Source organism: Cherax quadricarinatus, chromosome 1 (genome assembly GCF_038502225.1).
Source record: "Cherax quadricarinatus isolate ZL_2023a chromosome 1, ASM3850222v1, whole genome shotgun sequence".
NCBI lineage: Eukaryota > Metazoa > Arthropoda > Malacostraca > Decapoda > Parastacidae > Cherax > Cherax quadricarinatus.
Window position 1 is genome coordinate 4,342,887 of NC_091292.1, and position 20,487 is coordinate 4,363,373.

At 37.1% G+C, this 20,487-nt stretch overlaps 1 protein-coding gene and 1 long non-coding RNA gene across 4 annotated transcripts in view; one reads left to right on the top strand and one right to left on the bottom strand.

Annotated features, from left to right (window-relative positions):
* LOC138853023 (uncharacterized) overlaps window positions 1-20,487 on the top strand; it is a 122,033-nt gene that overhangs the window by 48,003 nt on the left and 53,543 nt on the right. The gene's annotated exons all lie outside the window — the stretch shown is intronic.
* Window positions 1-20,487, bottom strand: part of LOC128705797 (caspase-2) — a 76,967-nt gene that overhangs the window by 40,421 nt on the left and 16,059 nt on the right. For all 3 annotated transcript variants that reach the window (XM_070086807.1, XM_070086689.1, XM_070086747.1), the window contains exons 3-9: window positions 19,987-20,156; window positions 17,754-17,964; window positions 16,056-16,232; window positions 11,613-11,830; window positions 8,657-8,814; window positions 3,067-3,176; window positions 2,021-2,136 (exon numbers count right to left, since the gene is read on the bottom strand). In XM_070086807.1, the coding sequence (XP_069942908.1) occupies window positions 2,021-2,136; window positions 3,067-3,176; window positions 8,657-8,814; window positions 11,613-11,830; window positions 16,056-16,232; window positions 17,754-17,964; window positions 19,987-20,156 (1,160 nt within the window). The remainder of the gene's footprint in view (window positions 1-2,020; window positions 2,137-3,066; window positions 3,177-8,656; window positions 8,815-11,612; window positions 11,831-16,055; window positions 16,233-17,753; window positions 17,965-19,986; window positions 20,157-20,487) is intronic.

Here is a 20,487-nt window from a genome sequence, read left to right on the forward strand (position 1 = left end):
TTTGTAAAAGTAAAACTTCATGTACAGATACTAAGTATTTCTACAGTACATGCAAATCCCATTCAAAGACTATGCATTCTGCATGTATGATTTTTTTTTTTTTTTTTTTCAACAAGTCGGTCGTCTCCCACCGAGGCAGGGTGACCCAAAAAAAAAAAAGAAAGAAAATCCCCAAAAAGAAAATACTTTCATCATCATTCAACACTTTCACCACACTCACACATTATCACTGCTTTTGCAGAGGTGCTCAGAATATAACAGTTTAGAAGCATATACGTATAGAGATACACAACATGTATGATATTCCTTAATAATACTTTTGTTTTCCTTTTTGGGCCACCCTACTTCAGTGGGTTACAGCTGGTTTGTTGAAAGGAGAAAATTCCATGATAATAGTGTACCAAGTACAGCACCTAAATTCTCAAATGTTAGTCTGTCTCAAAGCTAAGTTTAATTTGTACACAACATGTATGAAAATTTAGGATTTGAGGGCAATAAGTCAAGCTTCAACCAATACACAAGATCATAATAAATTCATGTGTACTGTATGGTATTTCAGTTTTGCATGGGAATCTTTTAAATTTTTACCAAAAGATGATATTTTATTATAAATATTTTTTAAGGCAAAATCATATTAATGCAAGATACACTATTTTCCTATATTATAATATTAGTAAGATTTTGAGTATACTAATGTGGTAGACTTCCCTGAATTTATTTCAACTTTAAACAGCTTAACTTCATTTCTTTATAAGCATATTTTTTGATGCCTCTATTTAAATCTGAAAGATGTACATTTAGAGAAATTAAACTTGTGAAATACTGGGTAGCAATGAGAATCATGAATCACTTTGGCACCCAGGGGTTTATCTTCTTTCTATACCATTCAAATGGACATATTAAATTCTTGTCCAAAATAGCAAGAAATACTTTATACTGATGAGATACTCATGCAACATTTGGGTATCTTTATTCTGGAAATGTTTTGCCAGTCAGTAGCTTCCTCAGTCCAATACAGAAGAGAATGGTGGAAGATGAGAAGGTGGTTGAGATAAGCAGTCCCTCAGCCTGAAGTCAATGTGTTTAGTCCATCAATCTTGATAAAAACACAGCATATGAATAGAGAAGGGGGCTTATATACCACAGATAGGTGAAGTGAAGCAATTGGAGACTGTCACTAGTGGAATATCTGTCAGATACAGTAACATTTGGAGATCTTGATACAAAAAAATTCTTCATTGCTAGCCTAACCTGAAGGCATATGCTGTACTTTTATAAAGATTGATGGACTGAACACATCAACACCAAGCTGAGGGACTGATTACCTCACACTCTTTCTCATCTTCCACTATTTCCCTCTGTACTGGATTGAGGAAGCCACTGGCTGACAAAATCTTTCCACTATTAAGATATCCAAATGTTGCACAAGTGTCTCATTCACCAACTTGTTGGTTTTCTAAAACATTTATAAATACTTTATACTACTATAGTAGAGTAATTGATTGTTTCATCACATTTTTGCCATGCAGTCACTCAACCAAATATATATTTGTTAGCAGCCTAATGAATACCTAGTCAGTATTACAAATAAAATATGATTACAATTTGTGATTGATCTCTACATTATATCTGAATGTACAAAACAGAAACATGAAAATAAGACTAAGCTGGCATTCATCTATAAAAAGCTGGCAGCTAATTATATTAATGTAAAAGCTGTTTTAATTGCTAGTTAAAACTAGGCATGCCATCAAAAATCTAAATGAAGTGACTAACCATATTTTAGTAAGATGTTATTATGCATGCAGTTCCATCTTATTTACTTTGTTCTAAATGGGTCACCCCTCGCTGATAGCCAGGAACCGTAATTTATCTAGCACCAGTTTCTTATGGAAAACCCTTGACTTATCTTTAAAAGGACAAAGTATGTATCTTTAAATAAGAATTTTCACCTCTTTCACACACAAATACTTATGTACTGTATTAAGAAAAGAACAAATATGAAAATGTAGTATCCTACATGCTGTTGAGTGGCTCTGGGTTGAAGAAAAAGTGTCTGTCGAAGGCTCTCTGAACAAACTCGCAAACTTGTTTGTTGCCATCATCTGTGTAGTTCTGACGCACTTTACGAGAAACCTGCAATAGGTAAATGTTACATATTCAGGTTCACTTTGAATATTAGTTTAAAAATAAAAGATTTATCTATGAGATAAAATTCTAACCATTAAGTTGTGCACAGGAAGAATTCTTTACTCTGCTGCTACTGCCATTTTTTCATAAGATTGCAGTATATACAAACCATTATATAAAGATTAGTAAAAAAAAAATAATGACACATGTATGGTGTACTAAAGCAAATGGCTTCAGCGCTGATAATGAAGGATGGTATGATACAACACATAAAAAAGACAAGTGCAACGAAGAACTCTGTGTCCTTTTCACTACCTGTTGTCTTTGTGCAATTTCTCTCCATGATATAACAGCACCAAACATTATTATTTACACATAAAATATGCAAAGTGTATTTTTCAAAAGGAAATATTCTTAATATTGCAGTGAGGTTGATTATTATTTTACATGTTTCACAGAATGGTCATCTGAGAAGCAGGTGGAAACTGAAAAACTATACGATGCTTTGCAGTGATACATCCGTCTATAGGTCCACATGTAAAGTTGAGAGATTTACACCCATTTCACTTTCTTTGTTCACAAAAACATAACATGCTCTATATACCATTGCTGTTATCAGGAGGGTGGGGGTTAGACAAATATACTTAACATTACCAATACAGAGATAGATAGTCAAATTTAACTTACTGAAAACCATATGAGGAATTTAACAAATATGAACCTGATTATATTTTGATAAAAGAATAAACTCTGAATTACTGCAATAAAAACTACATCCTTCATCATTTACTGTAGTTGATTCACAATGACTACCACTTTACAGAAAAATCTCAGCATAATTTTTAGAATATTCTGACAAAAAACATGTTTCTAATATTTAGTTATTAGAGATAAGGCTACTCAAGCAATTATAACACCTGATTTATAACATCATACCATTTTCATCAGTGTTTCTAATTCTTTATCACATGAATGGTTCATAAAGACATCGCAAATGGCCTCCATCAGCCAAGACCCTCGTTCTGGGTGACGAAATGACACAAAGCCTGTAAAGAACAACATAATGCAACATCAGAATTTCAGAAGAGAATATAAGAAGAAAATCTGGAATAAACAGTAATACAGCAGAGAGAGGCCAAAAAGGAACACTGGTTTGAGCTGTACATGTATCATTCTCAATAGGTAAGCAAAGAAATCAAACCAAACATTTACAATACTACAACAAAGGCAGATGTATAGATAAAGGAATATGAAAACAAAGATAAAAAAAAATATATTTGTTTTCATATTCTTTTATCTATACATCTGCCTTTATTGCAGTACTGTAAATGTTTGGGTTATGGTTTCTTTGTTTACCTATTGAGAATGATAATATTTCACAATACTGCAACAAAGGCAGATGTATAGATAAAAGAATATGAAAACAAAGATTTTTTTTTTTAACAAGTTGGCTGTCTCCCACCGAGGCAGGGTGACCCAAAAAGAAAGAAAATCCCTAAAAAGAAAATACTTTCATCATCATTCAACACTTTACCTCACTCGTACATAATCACTGTTTTTGCAGAGGTACCCAGAACACAACAGTTTAGAAGCATATACATATAAAGATACACAACATATCCCTCCAAACTACCAATATCCCAAACCCCTCCTTTAAAGTGCAGGCATTGTACTTCCCATTTCCAGTACCCAAGTCCGGCTATATAAAAATAACGAACTAGCCAGGTTGTAGGAATGGCTGCCGAAATCTTTTTAAGGTAGTAGGTTGGTAGACAGCAACCACCCAGGGAGGTACTACCATCCTGCCAAGCGAGTGTAAAACGAGATCCTCTAATTGTTTTACATGATGGTAGGATTGCTGGTGTCTCTTGTCTGTCTCAAAAATATGCAAGATTACAGGTACGTCTTGCTACTTCTACTTACACTTAAGTCACACTACACATACATTTACACATTTATTTATACATACTCACCTGAATTTTCTTTGATTTTATCTTAATAGTTCTTGTTCTTATTACTTTTCCTTTTATATCCATGGGGAGGTGGAATAAGAATCCTTCCTCTGTAAGCCATGCATTTTGTAAAAGTCAACTAAAATCCCAGGAACAACTGGCTAGTAACTTTTTTTCCTGTACAGATTACTAAAAAGAAGAAGAAAACAAAGATATTGTATAGAAAATGACAAGGCTGATAAATAATATATCCCAAAATATTTAAGCTGCATGTCAGTTTTATTAACTTTCAATAGGCAAAACTAGCCTTTCTGATACTGTACCGAAAAAAAAAAGCAGCTCAAGAAGGTTTGAACTGAATGAAGCACATCTACACAACATACCATTTCTTATTTCTCTATATATACCTGAAATATAAGCTCTAAAAGATAATAGGATCCCAAACTAGTGGAAATTTGACATTTACAATACTGTATAACAAGTTAATTAGAGCATAAAAAATACTTCAAGCATAGCTATACTCTTAGTACTACAGAGGTAATCACAAATAAATAACTGTATAACCATCATCTGGATTACTATTTTTTTTTTTTTTGCATTATTACATTAATAAAATCTAATGTAAAATGTAGTTACTCTCTCATGCTTTTCACTATAAGTTTTAAGAATGCAGAGAAATGGCAGACTACCAGCAGTATGGTGAGTATGACATTGACTGTAGAAGAGCCTGAACTAGTAAAGGCTCCTTTTCAGTGTCACTCACAATAATTTCAAAATTATTCTCAAATACAAAGTGAGACGACCTTTCAAACCAAGAAGCTGCAATATTCCAGGTTTGTCCCAAGGTGAAATATTTCAATGTAATTTAAGAACTTTGATGAAATTTAGTATAGATGTTCTACCAGGAGAAACTTTTAAAAAGAATGCCAATTAGTTTCTATCGTTAAGTTGTCAAAAAAATGAAAATGTATTAATGGCTGGATTTAAATAATTTGATAATAATTTTATAATGCACACAACCATGTAATCTAGGTAGTAGGTTGGTAGACAGCAGCTGCCCAGGGAGGTACTACTGTCCTGCCAAGTGAATGTAAAACAAAAGCCTATAATTGTTTTGCATGATGGTAGGACTGCTGGTGTCTTTTTTCTGTTTTGTAAACTTGCAAGATTTCAGGTATGTCTTGTTACTTCTACTTACACTTAGGCCACACTGCACATACATGTAGAAGCATATATGTACACACCCCTCTGGGTTTTCATCTATTTCCTTACTAGTTTTTGTTCTTGATTCCTCATATCTCCATGGGGAAGTGTAACAGAATTCTTCCTCCACGAGCCACGCGTGTCGTAAAAGGCAACTAAAATGCCGGGAGCAAGGGGCTAGTAACCCCATCTCCTGTATATATTACTAAAGTTAAAATAAATAGGTAGTAGGTTGGTAGACAGCATCCGCCCAGGGAGGTACTACCGTCCTGCCAAGTGAGTGTAAAACAAAAGCCTGTAATTGTTTTACATGATGGTAGGATTGCTGGTGTCCTTTTTTGTCTCATGAACATGCAAGATTTCAGGTATGTCTTGCTACTTCTACTTACACTTAGGTCACACTACACATACATGTACAAGCACATATATACACACCCCTTTGGGTTTTCTTCTATTTTCTTTCTAGTTCTTATTCTTGTTTATTTCGTCTTATCTCCATGGGGAAGTGGAACAGAATTCTTCCTCCGTAAGCCATGCGTGTTGTAAGAGGCGACTAAAATGCCGGGAGCAAGGGGCTAGTAACCTCTTCTCCTGTATATATTACTAAATGTAAAAGGAGAAACTTTCGTTTTTCCTTTTGGGCCACCCCGCCTCGGTGGGATACGGCCGGTGTGTTGAAAGAAAGAAAGAAAAAGAGAAACTTTTGTTTTTCTTTTTGGGCCACCCTGCCTTGGTGGGATACGGCCGATTTGTTTAAAGAAGAAGCCATGTACTATATATGACCATTTAAAAGTTGATTTTAAGAGCTATATTTTATATCACTTTTTATATATTTTATATATATTTTATATTTTTATATATTTTTATATCACTTTTGTGATAAAAGAGAAAAAGGTAGCTTATGAGAGGTTTTTACAAAGCAGAAGTGTTATAAGAAGAGCAGAGTATATGGAGAGTAAAAGAAAGGTAAAGAGAGTGGTGAGAGAGTGCAAAAGGAGAGCAGATGATAGAGTGGGAGAGGCACTGTCAATAAATTTTAATGAAAATAAGAAAAAATTTTGGAGTGAGTTAAACAAGTTAAGAAAGCCTAGGGAAAGTATGGATTTGTCAGTTAAAAACAGAGTAGGGGAGTTAGTAGATGGGGAGATGGAGGTATTAGGTAGATGGTGAGAATATTTTGAGGAACTTTTAAATGTTAAGGAAGAAACAGGCAGTAATTTCATGCACTGGTCAGGGAGGTATACCATCTTTTAGGAGTGAAGAAGAGCAGAATGTAAGTGTGGGGGAGGTATGTGAGGCATTACGTAAAATGAAAGGGGGTAAAGCAGCTGGAACTGATGGGATCATGACAGAAATGTTAAAAGCAGGGGGGGATATAGTGTTGGAGTGGTTGGTACTTTTGTTTAATAAATGTGTGAAAGAGGGGAAGGTACCTAGGGATTGGTGGAGAGCATGTATAGTCCCTTTATATAAAGGGAAAGGGGACAAAAGAGACTGTAAAAATTATAGAGGAATAAGTTTACTGAGTATACCAGGAAAAATGTATGGTAGGGTTATAATTGAAAGAATTAGAGGTAAGACAGAATGTAGGATTGCAGATGAGCAAGGAGGTTTCAGAGTGGGTAGAGGATGTGTAGATCAAGTGTTTACATTAAAGCATATATGTGAACAGTATTTAGATAAAGGTAGGGAAGTTTTTATTGCATTTATGGATTTAGAAAAGGCATATGATAGAGTGGATAGAGGAGCAATGTGGCAGATGTTGCAAGTATATGGAATAGGTGGTAAGTTATTAAATGGTGTAAAGAGTTTTTATGACTATAGTGAGGCTCAGGTTAGGGTGTGTAGAAGAGAGGGAGACTACTTCCCAGTAAAAGTAGGTCTTAGACAGGGATGTGTAATGTCACCATGGTTGTTTAATATATTTATAGATGGGGTTGTAAAGGAAGTAAATGCTAGGGTGTTCGGGAGAGGGGTAGGATTAAATTTTGGGGAATCAAATTTAAAATGGGAATTGACACAGTTACTTTTTGCTGATGATACTGTGCTTATGGGAGATTCTAAAGAAAAATTGCAAAGGTTAGTGGATGAGTTTGGGAATGTGTGTAAAGGTAGAAAGTTGAAAGTGAACATAGAAAAGAGTAAGGTGATGAGGGTGTCAAATGATTTAGATAAAGAAAAATTGGATATCAAATTGGGGAGGAGTATGGAAGAAGTGAATGTTTTCAGATACTTGGGAGTTGAAGTGTCAGAGGATGGATTTATGAAGGATGAGGTTAATCATAGAATTGATGAGGGAAAAAAGGTGAGTGGTGCGTTGAGGTATATGTGGAGTCAAAAAACGTTATCTATGGAGGCAAAGAAGGGAATGTATGAAAGAATAGTAGTACCAACACTCTTATATGGGTGTGAAGCTTGGGTGGTAAATGCAGCAGCGAGGAGACGGTTGGAGGCAGTGGAGATGTCCTGTTTAAGGGCAATGTGTGGTGTAAATATTATGCAGAAAATTCGGAGTGTGGAAATTAGGAAAAGGTGTGGAGTTAATAAAAGTATTAGTCAGAGGGCAGAAGAGGGGGTTGTTGAGGTGGTTTGGTCATTTAGAGAGAATGGATCAAAGTAGAATGACATGGAAAGCATATAAATCTATAGGGGAAGGAAGACGGGGTAGGGGTCGTCCTCGAAAGGGTTGGAGAGAGGGGGTAAAGGTTTTGTGGGCAAGGGGCTTGGACTTCCAGCAAGCGTGTATGAGCGTGTTAGATAGGAGTGAATGGAGATGAATGGTACTTGGGACCTGACGATCTGTTGCAGTGTGAGCAGGATAATATTTAGTGAAGGGATTCAGGGAAACCGGTTATTTTCATATAGTCGGACTTGAGTCCTGGAAATGGGAAGTACAATGCCTGCACTTTAAAGGAGGGGTTTGGGATATTGGCAGTTTGGAGGGATATGTTGTGTATCTTTATATGTGTGTGCTTCTAAACTGTTGTATTCTGAGCACCTCTGCAAAAACAGTAATAATGTGCGAGTGTGGTGAAAGTGTTGAATGATGATGAAAGTATTTTCTTTTTGGGGATTTTCTTTCTTTTTTGGGTCACCCTGCCTCGGTGGGAGACGGCCGACTTGTTGGAAAAAAAAAAAAAAAATCTACTAATGAACATCTCTTGATATTCTAACTCTCACAAACCTCTCAGTGATTGTGAAGGAAAGTCTTATGTAAAACTTGAAGATAGCTAAAGTGTCTATTCATGTAAGAAGGTTTAGGTAAAAAAGAAAATTTAAATAACTGTTGAAGAATTCTAAATACTAGTTTAACTGAAGTAGATGGCACTCTTGTTTCCCCCCGAAAAAAAGAAACACAGTTTAACTTTTACCTTCAACGGTGGAGTAAACGATGTACATATCTGTGTAGGTTGCGTCTTTTTCCACAACAGTTTCACCAGCATTTGCTGCATCAGTCTGGACACTGAGACCACGTTCATAATTCACAGGGTAAGATGCTGGTGTTACACCAACATCTGGCACTGAGCCCCTGTTAATTTCTCCAATATTAGTTAGTAATTCATAATAATGTTACAGGAAATATGAATGCCATGCTCACATCTGCAGAAAATTCCTACTCCATATAACAAATTCTTGTTTTTTCCCCACCGAGGTAGTGTGACCCAAAAAAGAAGAATAACTTTCACCATTATTCACTCCATCACTGTCTTGCCAGAGGGGTGCCGATGTTACAGTTCAAAACTGCAAGTACCCCCCCCCCCCCTCCTCCAGGACTCAAGTCTAGCTAACAGGTTTCCCTGAATCCCTTCATGTACAGGAGGGCCCCGCTTTACGGCGTTCCGCTTTACGGCGTTCCGCTAATACGGACATTTCAAATTATGACCAAAACTCACTATACGGCTCCCCCCACCTGACTTTCTAATACGGTCACCGTGCCCCACCCTGTTTGTTTACATTCTCCATGAGCTCAGTAAGCACTAAGTCTCTCCATTTTGTCTGGAAACTCCAAAATTTCAAATGTTTTTAAAAGTTATTTCATATTTTATATATACTCTGATAATTATACTTATGTATACCTGTACCTAAATAAACTTACATACATCAAGTCATTTAAATGTCGTATATTACGTTAATATACACATTTTCATTAATCCATCCATGATATTTTTTTCAAAATTATATAATAAACACGATGCATAACATATAAATAAGATAAATACACCCCACAGTAGAATAAATAAACATAAATGTGAGCTGTGTAGCAGACGACTTCCACAAGTGGTGATAATAACAATACTGAGTCTCATTAAATGTCGTATATTACGTTAATATACACATTTTCATTAATCCATCCATGATATTTTTTTCAAAATTATATAATAAACACTATACATAACATATAAATAAGATAAATACACCCCACAGTAGAATAAATAAACATAAATGTGATCTCTGGTAGCAGACGACTTCCACAAGTGACGCCATAATAACAATAGTCACGGAGTCTCATTAAATGTCGTATATTACGGTAATATACACATTTTCATTAATCCATCCATGATATTTTTTTCAAAATTATATAATAAACACGATGCATAACATATAAATAAGATAAATACACCCCACAGTAGAATAAATAAACAAATGTGAGCTGTGTAGCAGACGACTTCCACAAGTGGTGATAATAACAATACTGAGTCTCATTAAATGTCGTATATTACGTTAATATACACATTTTCATTAATCCAGCCATGATATTTTTTTCAAAATTATATAATAAACACTATACATAACATATAAATAAGATAAATACACCCCACAGTAGAATAAATAAACATAAATGTGATCTCTGGTAGCAGACGACTTCCACAAGTGACGCCATAATAACAATAGTCACGGAGTCTCATTAAATGTCGTATATTACGGTAATATACACATTTTCATTAATCCAGCCATGATATTTTTTTCAAAATTATATAATAAACACTATACATAACATATAAATAAGATAAATACACCCCACAGTAGAATAAATAAACATAAATGTGATCTCTGGTAGCAGACGACTTCCACAAGTGACGTGATAATAACAATAGTCACGGAGTCTCATTAAATGTCGTATATTACGGTAATATACACATTTTCATTAATCCAGCCATGATATTTTTTTCAAAATTATATAATAAACACGATACATAACATAAAAAGATGATAAATACACCCCACAATAGAATAAATAAACATAAATATAAGATGTGGGAGCCTGGTTTGTTTACTCTGTGCCTGGCCTGTCACCTCTCATGTATTCATTCTTTCTCTCTCTCATTTATTCGTTTTATCTCATTTACTTACTCCTGACCCTACATTAAGACTACAAATATTTTAAGGTAAGTAATGAGTGAACTGTATATACATTTTATCGCTCTGGGATGCTTAAATATCATAGAATAGTATGTGTGGGTGGGGTGGCCTGGTGAAATAGCCTGCCTATTACAATACATACCACACTTGATTTCTTACAATAAATACTACTTGTCTCACCCTAGATTAAGACTATAAATATTTTAAGGTAAGTAATGAGTGCACTATGTGTGTATTGTACCTTTTTATTGTTTTTTGATGCCTGGTTCTATTGCTAACTTAATATATGTTAGTGTAAACTTGTTATCTAGTGTTTGTATGCATTTATAAGTGGAAAAAAAGGGTGTTCCACTTTACGGCGATTTCCGCTTTACGGCGCTAGCCTGGAACCTAACCCGCCGTATAAGTGGGGCCTTCCTGTATGTTACCTTGCTCACACTCCAACAGCACATCAAGTCATAAAAAAAACATTTGCCTCCACTCCCTCCTATCCAACACTCACACATGCCTGCTATATGTCCAAGCCCCTTGCACACAAAACCTCCTTTACTCTCTCCATTCAACCTTTCCTAGGGTGGCCCCTACCCTGCTTTCCCTCTGAGATACACTGACACCTCAGATGTAGATGAAAGATGTATACGTAGTTTAATCTAAACTCTTATCAGAAATTATGAAGCTAGAATAATCATAGCTTTTACCGAAAAATATTATAATTCTATCAAGCTAAACAACTTTTCTAAAAGTACACAAAGCAGCATACCTTAATCTCAAACAAAATTGTATTCCATCAACCATCCTATAAAGTCCTATAACTTTCAAAAGGGAAGCAAAGAACAGAAAGCAGATAAAAACAAAGTACACTTGAACAAGTGAGTGAGACATTTGTTTGCTGATGCTGGTTTACAAATATTCAAGCAACAGTTAGGAAACACACATAACTGTCCCTCTACATTAAAAAATATTTACCTGCAGTACTGGAATATGAATATCTTAGGCTTTTTTTGTAGAGCTGGGCATTCCTTATTACTGAACCTTTCCACCACATCATTCACAGTAAGATAGTTGTTATCAGAAGTGTAGAAAGACTTTTCATCACGACCATGACTCATAATAACCACTATACAGGAATCTACATTTTGCAAATCTTCAAGTGACCGAAACTCTCGTAAAGCACGTATCGTTTCCTGTAAATAAAATACAGTGTATTGAAGGTACTTATGTACTATATGTCTGTACATATATACAGTATATGTATATACATACAGTATATGCATGTATATATGTACAGTATATGTATGTACAGTATGTTTATGTACAGTGTGTGTGTGTGTCTGTGCATGTATATGTGTGTGTATATATGTGTATATATGTGTATGTGTGTGTATATGTGTGTGTATGTGTGTGTGTATATGTGTGTGTATATGTGTATATATGCGTGTATGTGTATATATGTGTGTATGTGTGTATATGTATATGTGTGTGTGTGTATATATGTGTGTGTGTATATATGTGTGTGTGTATGTGTATGTATGTGTGTGTGTGTGTATGTGTGTGTGTGTATGTGTGTGTGTGTACTCACCTAATTGTACTCACCTAATTGTGGTTGCAGGGGTCGAGACTCAGCTCCTGGCCCCGCCTCTTCACTGATCGCTACTGGATCCTCTCTCTCTCTGCTTCCTGAGCTTTGTCATACCTCTTCTTAAAACTATGTATGGTTCCTGCCTCCACTACTTCACTTGCTAGGCTATTCCACTTGCTGACAACTCTATGACTGAAGAAATACTTCCTAACGTCCCTGTGACTCGTCTGAGTCTTCAGCTTCCAGTTGTGACCCCTTGTCCCTGTGTCCCCTCTCTGGAACATCCTATCTCTGTCCACCTTGTCTATTCCCCGCAGTATCTTGTATGTCGTTATCATGTCTCCCCTGACCCTTCTGTCCTCCAGTGTCGTCAGTCCGATTTCCCTTAACCTTTCCTCGTACGACATTCCCTTGAGCTCTGGGACTAGCCTTGTTGCAAACCTTTGTACTTTCTCTAACTTCTTGACGTGCTTGACCAGGTGTGGGTTCCAGACTGGTGCTGCATACTCCAGTATGGGCCTAACATACACAGTGTACAGTGTCTTGAACGATTCCTTATTAAGGTATCGGAACGCTATTCTCAGGTTTGCCAGGCGCCCGTATGCTGCAGCGGTTATTTGGTTGATGTGTGCCTCCGGTGATGTGCTCGGTGTTATGGTCACCCCAAGGTCTTTCTCCCTGAGTGAGGTCTGTAGTCTTTGTCCACCTAGCCTATACTCTGTCTGCGGTCTTCTTTGCCCCTCCCCAATCTTCATGACTTTGCATTTGGCTGGATTGAATTCGAGAAGCCAGTTACTGGACCACATGTCCAGCCTCTCCAGGTCTCTTTGCAGTCCTGCCTCATCCTCGTCCGATTTAATTCTTCTCATCAACTTCACGTCATCTGCGAACAGGGACACTTCAGAGTCTATTCCTTCCATCATGTCGTTCACATATATCAAAAATAGCACTGGTCCTAGAACTGACCCCTGTGGGACCCCGCTCGTAACAGGCGCCCAGTGTGATACCTCTTCACGTACCATGACTCGTTGCTGCCTCCCTGTCAGGTATTCCCTTATCCATTGCAGTGCCCTTCCTTTTACGTGTGCCTGATCCTCCAGCTTCTGCACTAATCTCTTGTGGGGAACTGTGTCAAAGGCCTTCCTGCAGTCTAGGAAAACGCAATCTACCCAACCCTCTCTCTCATGTCTTACTTCTGTTACCTTGTCATAAAACTCCAGGAGGTTTGTGATACAAGATTTGCCTTCCATGAACCCATGCTTTTTTTCATTTATAATCTTGTTCCTTTCCAGGTGTTCGACCACTCTCCTCCTGATAATCTTCTCCATGACTTTGCACACAATACATGTCAGAGACACAGGTCTGTAGTTTAGTGCCTCGTTTCTGTTTCCTTTCTTAAATATGGGGACTACATTAGCTGTCTTCCATTTCTCAGGTAGTTGCCCAGTAGTTGCCCAGTATGTGTGTGTGTGTGTGTGTATATGTATATGTGTACGTGTATATGTGTACGTGTATATGTATATGTGTACGTGTATGTATATGTATATGTATATGTATATGTGTATGTGTATGTATATGTGTATGTATATGTGTATGTATATGTGTATGTATATGTGTATGTATATGTGTATGTATATGTGTATGTATATGTGTATGTATATGTATGTACATGTATGTACATGTATGTACATGTATGTATATGTATGTATGAATGCATGTATCTATGTGTATGTCCCTCCTCTCAAGTTGCCATTTGCCAGTTTCACTCTCTTAGCCTTATAGGCCCTATTTATACTTATTCTTAAAACAATATATGGAGTCTAACTCCACCATTTCTTGGTCAAGGTCATTCCACTTCAGTCTCAGACTGAGGAAATACTCCTGACATCCCTGTCACTCATCTAGCTGTGCCACCGAGTACCTGTTTCCTGCCTCTCACAGCCTATCCCTATCTGCCCTATAAATTTCCCTGAGTATTTTGTTTATTATATCTCCCCTGGTCCTTCTATCATCCAGGGTCATTTGGTTCAAATCTCTTTCACTCTTTGTATATCATGTCCCTTAGCTCTGGAACTAGCCTCGTTGCTACTTCTGCACTTTCATCAGTTGCTTAACATGCTTCCTCAGGTGTGAGTTCCATATTGGTGCTGCATACTCCAAGATGGGCCTGATAATATGTTGTTATAAAGAAGCCTGAGTGACTTGTTGAGATTGCTGAAGGTCACTCAGTCTTTGCATTTAGTCTTTGGCTAGATGGTACCTACACACACACATGCAATGTGGGGATCTGGGGGTAATGTGCTAGTGAACTGAACTCCTTGATACTTGTGTGGGTCTACAAAGTTTTGTGTTATATCTTTTATATGATTATTTCAAGGAAGGGAAGGGAAGAGAACCTCCAATTCCTTGGCTCAAGAGTCCTTCACCAGCATCAAGACACCTTTTGGGCCTATGAAATGAGGTAAATCAAATATAAGGGGAAAGATGACAGCTGTAATGTTAAGGTCTGTGGAAAGGAGTTTATCAATACATATATAGAAAAGGATAATACTATATATCAGTATTATCACTTCTGTATGAGTGTGGGGCATGATTTTTTAATGTTGCAGTAAGGAGGAGACAGTAGACTTGTCATTTCTGAGAGCAGTGTGTCATGTGAATGTTGTGGCATGAAAGGTATAATTCAGTTTTAGGAGCTATCAAGTCTAGTCATTTAAAGAGGATTGAGCAACATTTTTTTTATTGTAACACACCAGCCATCTCCCATCAAGACAGGGCAACCCAAAAAAATAGGAACACTTTATGAAAACTTTTCTTTTTACATTTTTATACAAAAGGGGTTACTAGCCACTTGCTCCCAGCATTTGCCTCTTATGACACGCATGGCTTACGGAGGGATTCTTTTCCACTTCTCCATGAAGATAAAGCAAGATAGGTTTATCTGGAAAGTTTATAAGTCTGAGGTAGCTGCAAGGTGTAGTTGATGTCCCACATTGCTGGAAAAAGGATATGGAGATTGTTTCAAGAGGTAGAGGATGCTTGATCATCCAGCAGGTATGTGTTTTACTACTAGGTAAGATTTAGAGTAGAAAACTGGTTTTGGGGACGTTACAGAGTCAAACTTAAACTCTGAGAAAGGGTAGCGTTATTCTTTGTTTGTTAAACAAATGAATGAACTTATATGACATTGATGATGTACTCTGAGCAGTTTGAAAAGCTTATGGTACTCTGTCTCATTTAAAACTAGTATAGCCTCTCCTCACTTAGCGACGTACTCGTTTACCGACGACTCGGACTCACGATGGGCTCTCTGACCAGTATGCATACCTAAATAATGTATACTAAAGCTGATTTCCTCTATTCTGATTAATACAGTACATTACTGTATAAACATTCAAAAATATGCCAGAAATGTTACAAATGGTGCAAAGGTGACATTAAAACAATATCAAAGATCGTTGACACAAACCCACTACCATTCTAGTATACTCCTCACTTAGCAACAAATTCATTTACCGACGTGGTCTTAGGAACACAACTCCATTGTTAAGTGAGGAGAGGCTGTAATTGTCACATCCACTAATTATGAGACTTCATCAAACTATACATCAGGTGGGGATAGAACCTGTGATCAGAGTCATAAAACTCCAAACTGATGTGCTAGCCACGGTCTGGAGTTTTACGTCTCTGATCACAGGTTTTATCCACACCCATGGTATGGTTTGTTTTCAATCATGTCATTATGATTTCCTAGAGTCATGAGACTATGATTAATTTCACATTATATATACTAAGTTAAGTTTAGTGTAAAATATGCATACTGTACTCACCATTTTATTCATATTCAGGTGTTGCTTTGGAATCTTATAACCCATTTGTGAAAATAGCAATGAAAGATTTTTTACATCAATTTCAGATCCTTCACGACTAGTATGCTGATTCTCTACAAAGTCCTTGTAATTTGCCATAAAAACCAGTCCCCGGGGCATGGTGAGATTCCTGTAGACCTGAAACAAGAAGAGAATCAGAGATGACTCAATTAATTGTTTATCTAAAATGCACAGATAAAATTTAAGTAATAAATTAGTTTCAATCCTCTTCTCTTTATCCTCCATTACAGCATAGTGGTTCATAGATTTTAATGTTGGAAACCTTGACATTGGCAGTCATATATATAAAACAAAGCAGAGGTGCATAAAATAAGCTGGCTGATCTGTGAAAATTACTGTACAAAGAAATGAATGTGCAATAAATTCACAGCTGCAGCATAAATATTTATATAGTATCCTAATGGCAGCTGATTTTTTGCAAAATATTTAAAATTCACTAAGCTGATTATTTTTTTAATTAATACATTGGCCGTTTCCCTCTGAGGCAGGGTGATCCAAAACCGAATATAAATACTTTCATCATCACTTGCTCACTCAGTGAGTAGCATGCAACCACTGCCTTACTGATCTACGTCATATGAAAAAATCAATGCATCACATTGTGTCTTATTACTTTATAGGTTCTAAGAATGTTATAACTGTAGATAATGCCACAGTAAGCTCTCTAATTATCATGATTTAGGCATAAATAAGATGCTTGATTTACAGTGCAGTTATCACAAGATTTTATGCATTATTACTTAGATAGATACACGATCTTAAAATAGAATAAATTTTATATTAGTTATAAGGCTCTGAGGATCACCTTCCCCACAATCCAGTCTCAGAAGAGGCCTTCTAACTACTGAGAAACACATGTGAAAATAAACATAAAAGTACTCTATACTAAATGTAAGTAAAAGTTTATAAGATTTGACTGCATCATACATGTTAATGAGACTGGTAGAATACAAAACAGGTTTCCATTGTACAATCGTATGTTGGGACAGTGGTACCTCCTTAAATAGTTGTGTCTGCCATCCTAGTGCCTGATATGCAATGGCAGTTTACACAAATGTAGCTTCAAGACAAGACAATTCTACTGGTTTTGGAAGAGTTTGGAAGATTACTGTAGTTAAAAGTAAACGTATGAGAGGTGATAAAGATGTGAATAAGTAAAAAAAAAGCATAGGGGAAGAGAAATTAGATATTTAATTGGAAGGAAGAAATGTGGGATGAAGAGACTGCATTTAGATAATGTACAGAACATTAAAATGAATGTACTATATATTCATATGGGTACATAACTTTGCTTGCCCTTAGATGTCTCCCCTTCCCATCCTCTAACTTGACTTAATTTCTAGTTTCCTCACATTTTCTTTCTCACCCCTAAATTGATAATGGTCCAGGATGGACTGAAATGTCATCCACTGTCCATTTTGAATTTGTGAGTTAACTGTGTACTGTTGCGGCTCAAGTACTGCAACTTGTTCTTGTCCCCTGAAAGAAAAATGGACTATGCTTTTTCATCACAGAAGCTTTAAATATATTGAAACAGTGAATTTTGACACTAGCTAACTAGACTGCACGGTATCCGTCAACTACAGCTGTAATTAAATCAAACTTGCCTAAAGGAAAAATTCAAGCGAATAAACTTACTGATGATGGATCCAAATGTAGGCCACCAGCTTCCTGATAAGGAATCACTCTTATTTTCAATGGTTCTTCTGGGTTACTATTCATGGTACCATCATAATCTGGCATCTCCAGTGTTCTGGCTGGAGGACAAGGAAGTGAAGGCAGCTGACCTGGCCGTCCAATATGTAAGTGTGGCAAACGTTGCAGATCGTCTAATACATCACAATCTCCACTGATAAGATAAAATTAATAGACAAAAAACATAAAGTATATATGTTCAGATTATCTTATTATCATGAAGCACAGTATAAACAGGCATTATACACAAATAACCCGCACATAAAAGAGAGAAGCTTACGACGACGTTCCGGTCCGACTTGGACCATTTACAAAATCACTTTGTAAATGGTCCAAGTCGGACCCAAACGTCGTCATAAGCTTCTCTCTTTTATGTGTGGGTTATTTGTGTATCGTTCCAGTCACAGTATTGTGCCTTTTTTTTTTTTTTTTATAAACAGGCTTTGTATAAGGGACAAAAGGAAATTTTTTTTTTAACACAACAGCTCTCTCCCACTAAGCTAGGGATGACCTCCCAAAAGAGAGAGAAAACACATTCACCATCATTTACTCAATTGCTGTCTCAATTGCTCCTTCAGAGCAGGTATTTCCCACCTCCAGATCTCAAGTCTGGCTATCCTATTTCTCTTCATCAATATTACCTTGATCAAACTCAAGTAGCGCATGTTACAAAAACATCCATACCTCCTCTCACTTCGATCCCACGTACTCACACCAGGCCCTAGCACTCAAAACCTCCTTCACCTTCTCCTTCCATCCCTTCCTGATATGTCCCCTACCACTTCTTCCCTGAACCACAGGTATACATACCCTCCTAGTGTTGTGTATTATTAACCCTCAAACTGTCCAAACGTAGATCTACGTTCGCTCATGTAGCGCTCCGAATGTAGATCTACGTTCGATTTTACATGCTTTCTTATGTAAAAAAAAAAAACGTAGATCTACGTTCGGATCACTATGCAAGTGAACATAGATCTATGTTTGGACAGTTTAAGGGTTAATACTGTACTGCATGAAGCAATGAATAACTGAAGTAAATACATAAATAATGTAATTTTTTGTTACTACTTAAAATGTCTCATTATTTTGTTATGCTTGTATGGTTCAGATTTGATATGATATTATGACAATTTTTTTTATATCGTTAACAGTTTTATAAGACCACAATTTGGAGGGAGAGAGTATGGAGGAGGTGAATGTATTCAGATATTTGGGAGTGGACGTGTCAGCGGATGGGTCTATGAAAGATGAGGTGAATCATAGAATTGATGAGGGGAAAAGAGTGAGTGGTGCACTTAGGAGTCTGTGGAGACAAAGAACTTTGTCCTTGGAGGCAAAGAGGGGAATGTATGAGAGTATAGTTTTACCAACGCTCTTATATGGGTGTGAAGCATGGGTGATGAATGTTGCAGCGAGGAGAAGGCTGGAGGCAGTGGAGATGTCATGTCTGAGGGCAATGTGTGGTGTGAATATAATGCAGAGAATTCGTAGTTTGGAAGTTAGGAGGAGGTGCGGGATTACCAAAACTGTTGTCCAGAGGGCTGAGGAAGGGTTGTTGAGGTGGTTCGGACATGTAGAGAGAATGGAGCGAAACAGAATGACTTCAAGAGTGTATTAGTCTGTAGTGGAAGGAAGGCGGGATAGGGGTCGGCCGAGGAAAGGTTGGAGAGAGGGGGTAAAGGAGGTTTTGTGTGCGAGGGGCTTGGACTTCCAGCAGGCATGCATGAGCGTGTTTGATAATAGTGAATGGAGACAAATGGTTTTTAATACTTGACGTGCTGTTGGAGTGTGAGCAAAGTAACATTTATGAAGGGGTTCAGGGAAACCGGCAGGCCGGACTTGAGTCCTGGAGATGGGAAGTACAGTGCCTGCACTCTGAAGGAGGGGTGTTAATGTTGCAGTTTAAAAACTGTAGTGTAAAGCACCCTTCTGGCAAGACAGTGATGGAGTGAATGATGGTGAAAGTTTTTCTTTTTCGGGCCACCCTGCCTTGGTGGGAATCGGCCAGTGTGATAATAAAAATAATAAAAAATAATTTGGAGAGGAAATTTTAGAAGGTATTTCAGTCCATTTTGAACAATTATCAGTCCTGACTTGATAATGGTCCAGAACAAACCAAAGCAACATAATGAATTACCTTTCCAAACACACACTAAGTAGTAGAAGATGACATTACCTGAGACTACCGTTGTACTCCTCATAGCTCACTGGATCAAGTACCGCTACCAGTTCACCCAGATCCAACTTCATTAACACTTTCATAAGGGTTTTAAACGTTCCATCTCCACGTGTCGTAAGATAATCCAATAAGCATCTAATCTTCATAGTTTTGGTGTTTTCAAGATTCTGTAGATGAAAGTTTAGAAGTGATTTTTTTTTTTATTAACACACTGGCCATTTCCCCCCAAGGAAGGGTGACCTGATACAAAAGAAACACTTTCACCATCATTCACTCCATCACTGTCTTGCCAGAAGCGCACCTACACTACAGTTATAAAATTGCAACTTATCAACACCGCTCCTTCAGAGTGGAGACACTGTACTACCTACCTCCAGGACTCAAGTCTGGCCTGCCAGTTTCCCTGAATCCCTTCAGAAATGTTACCTTGCTCACACTCCAACAGCACATCAAGTGCTGTTGGAGTGTGAGCAAGTAACTGAAAACACCTTTGATATA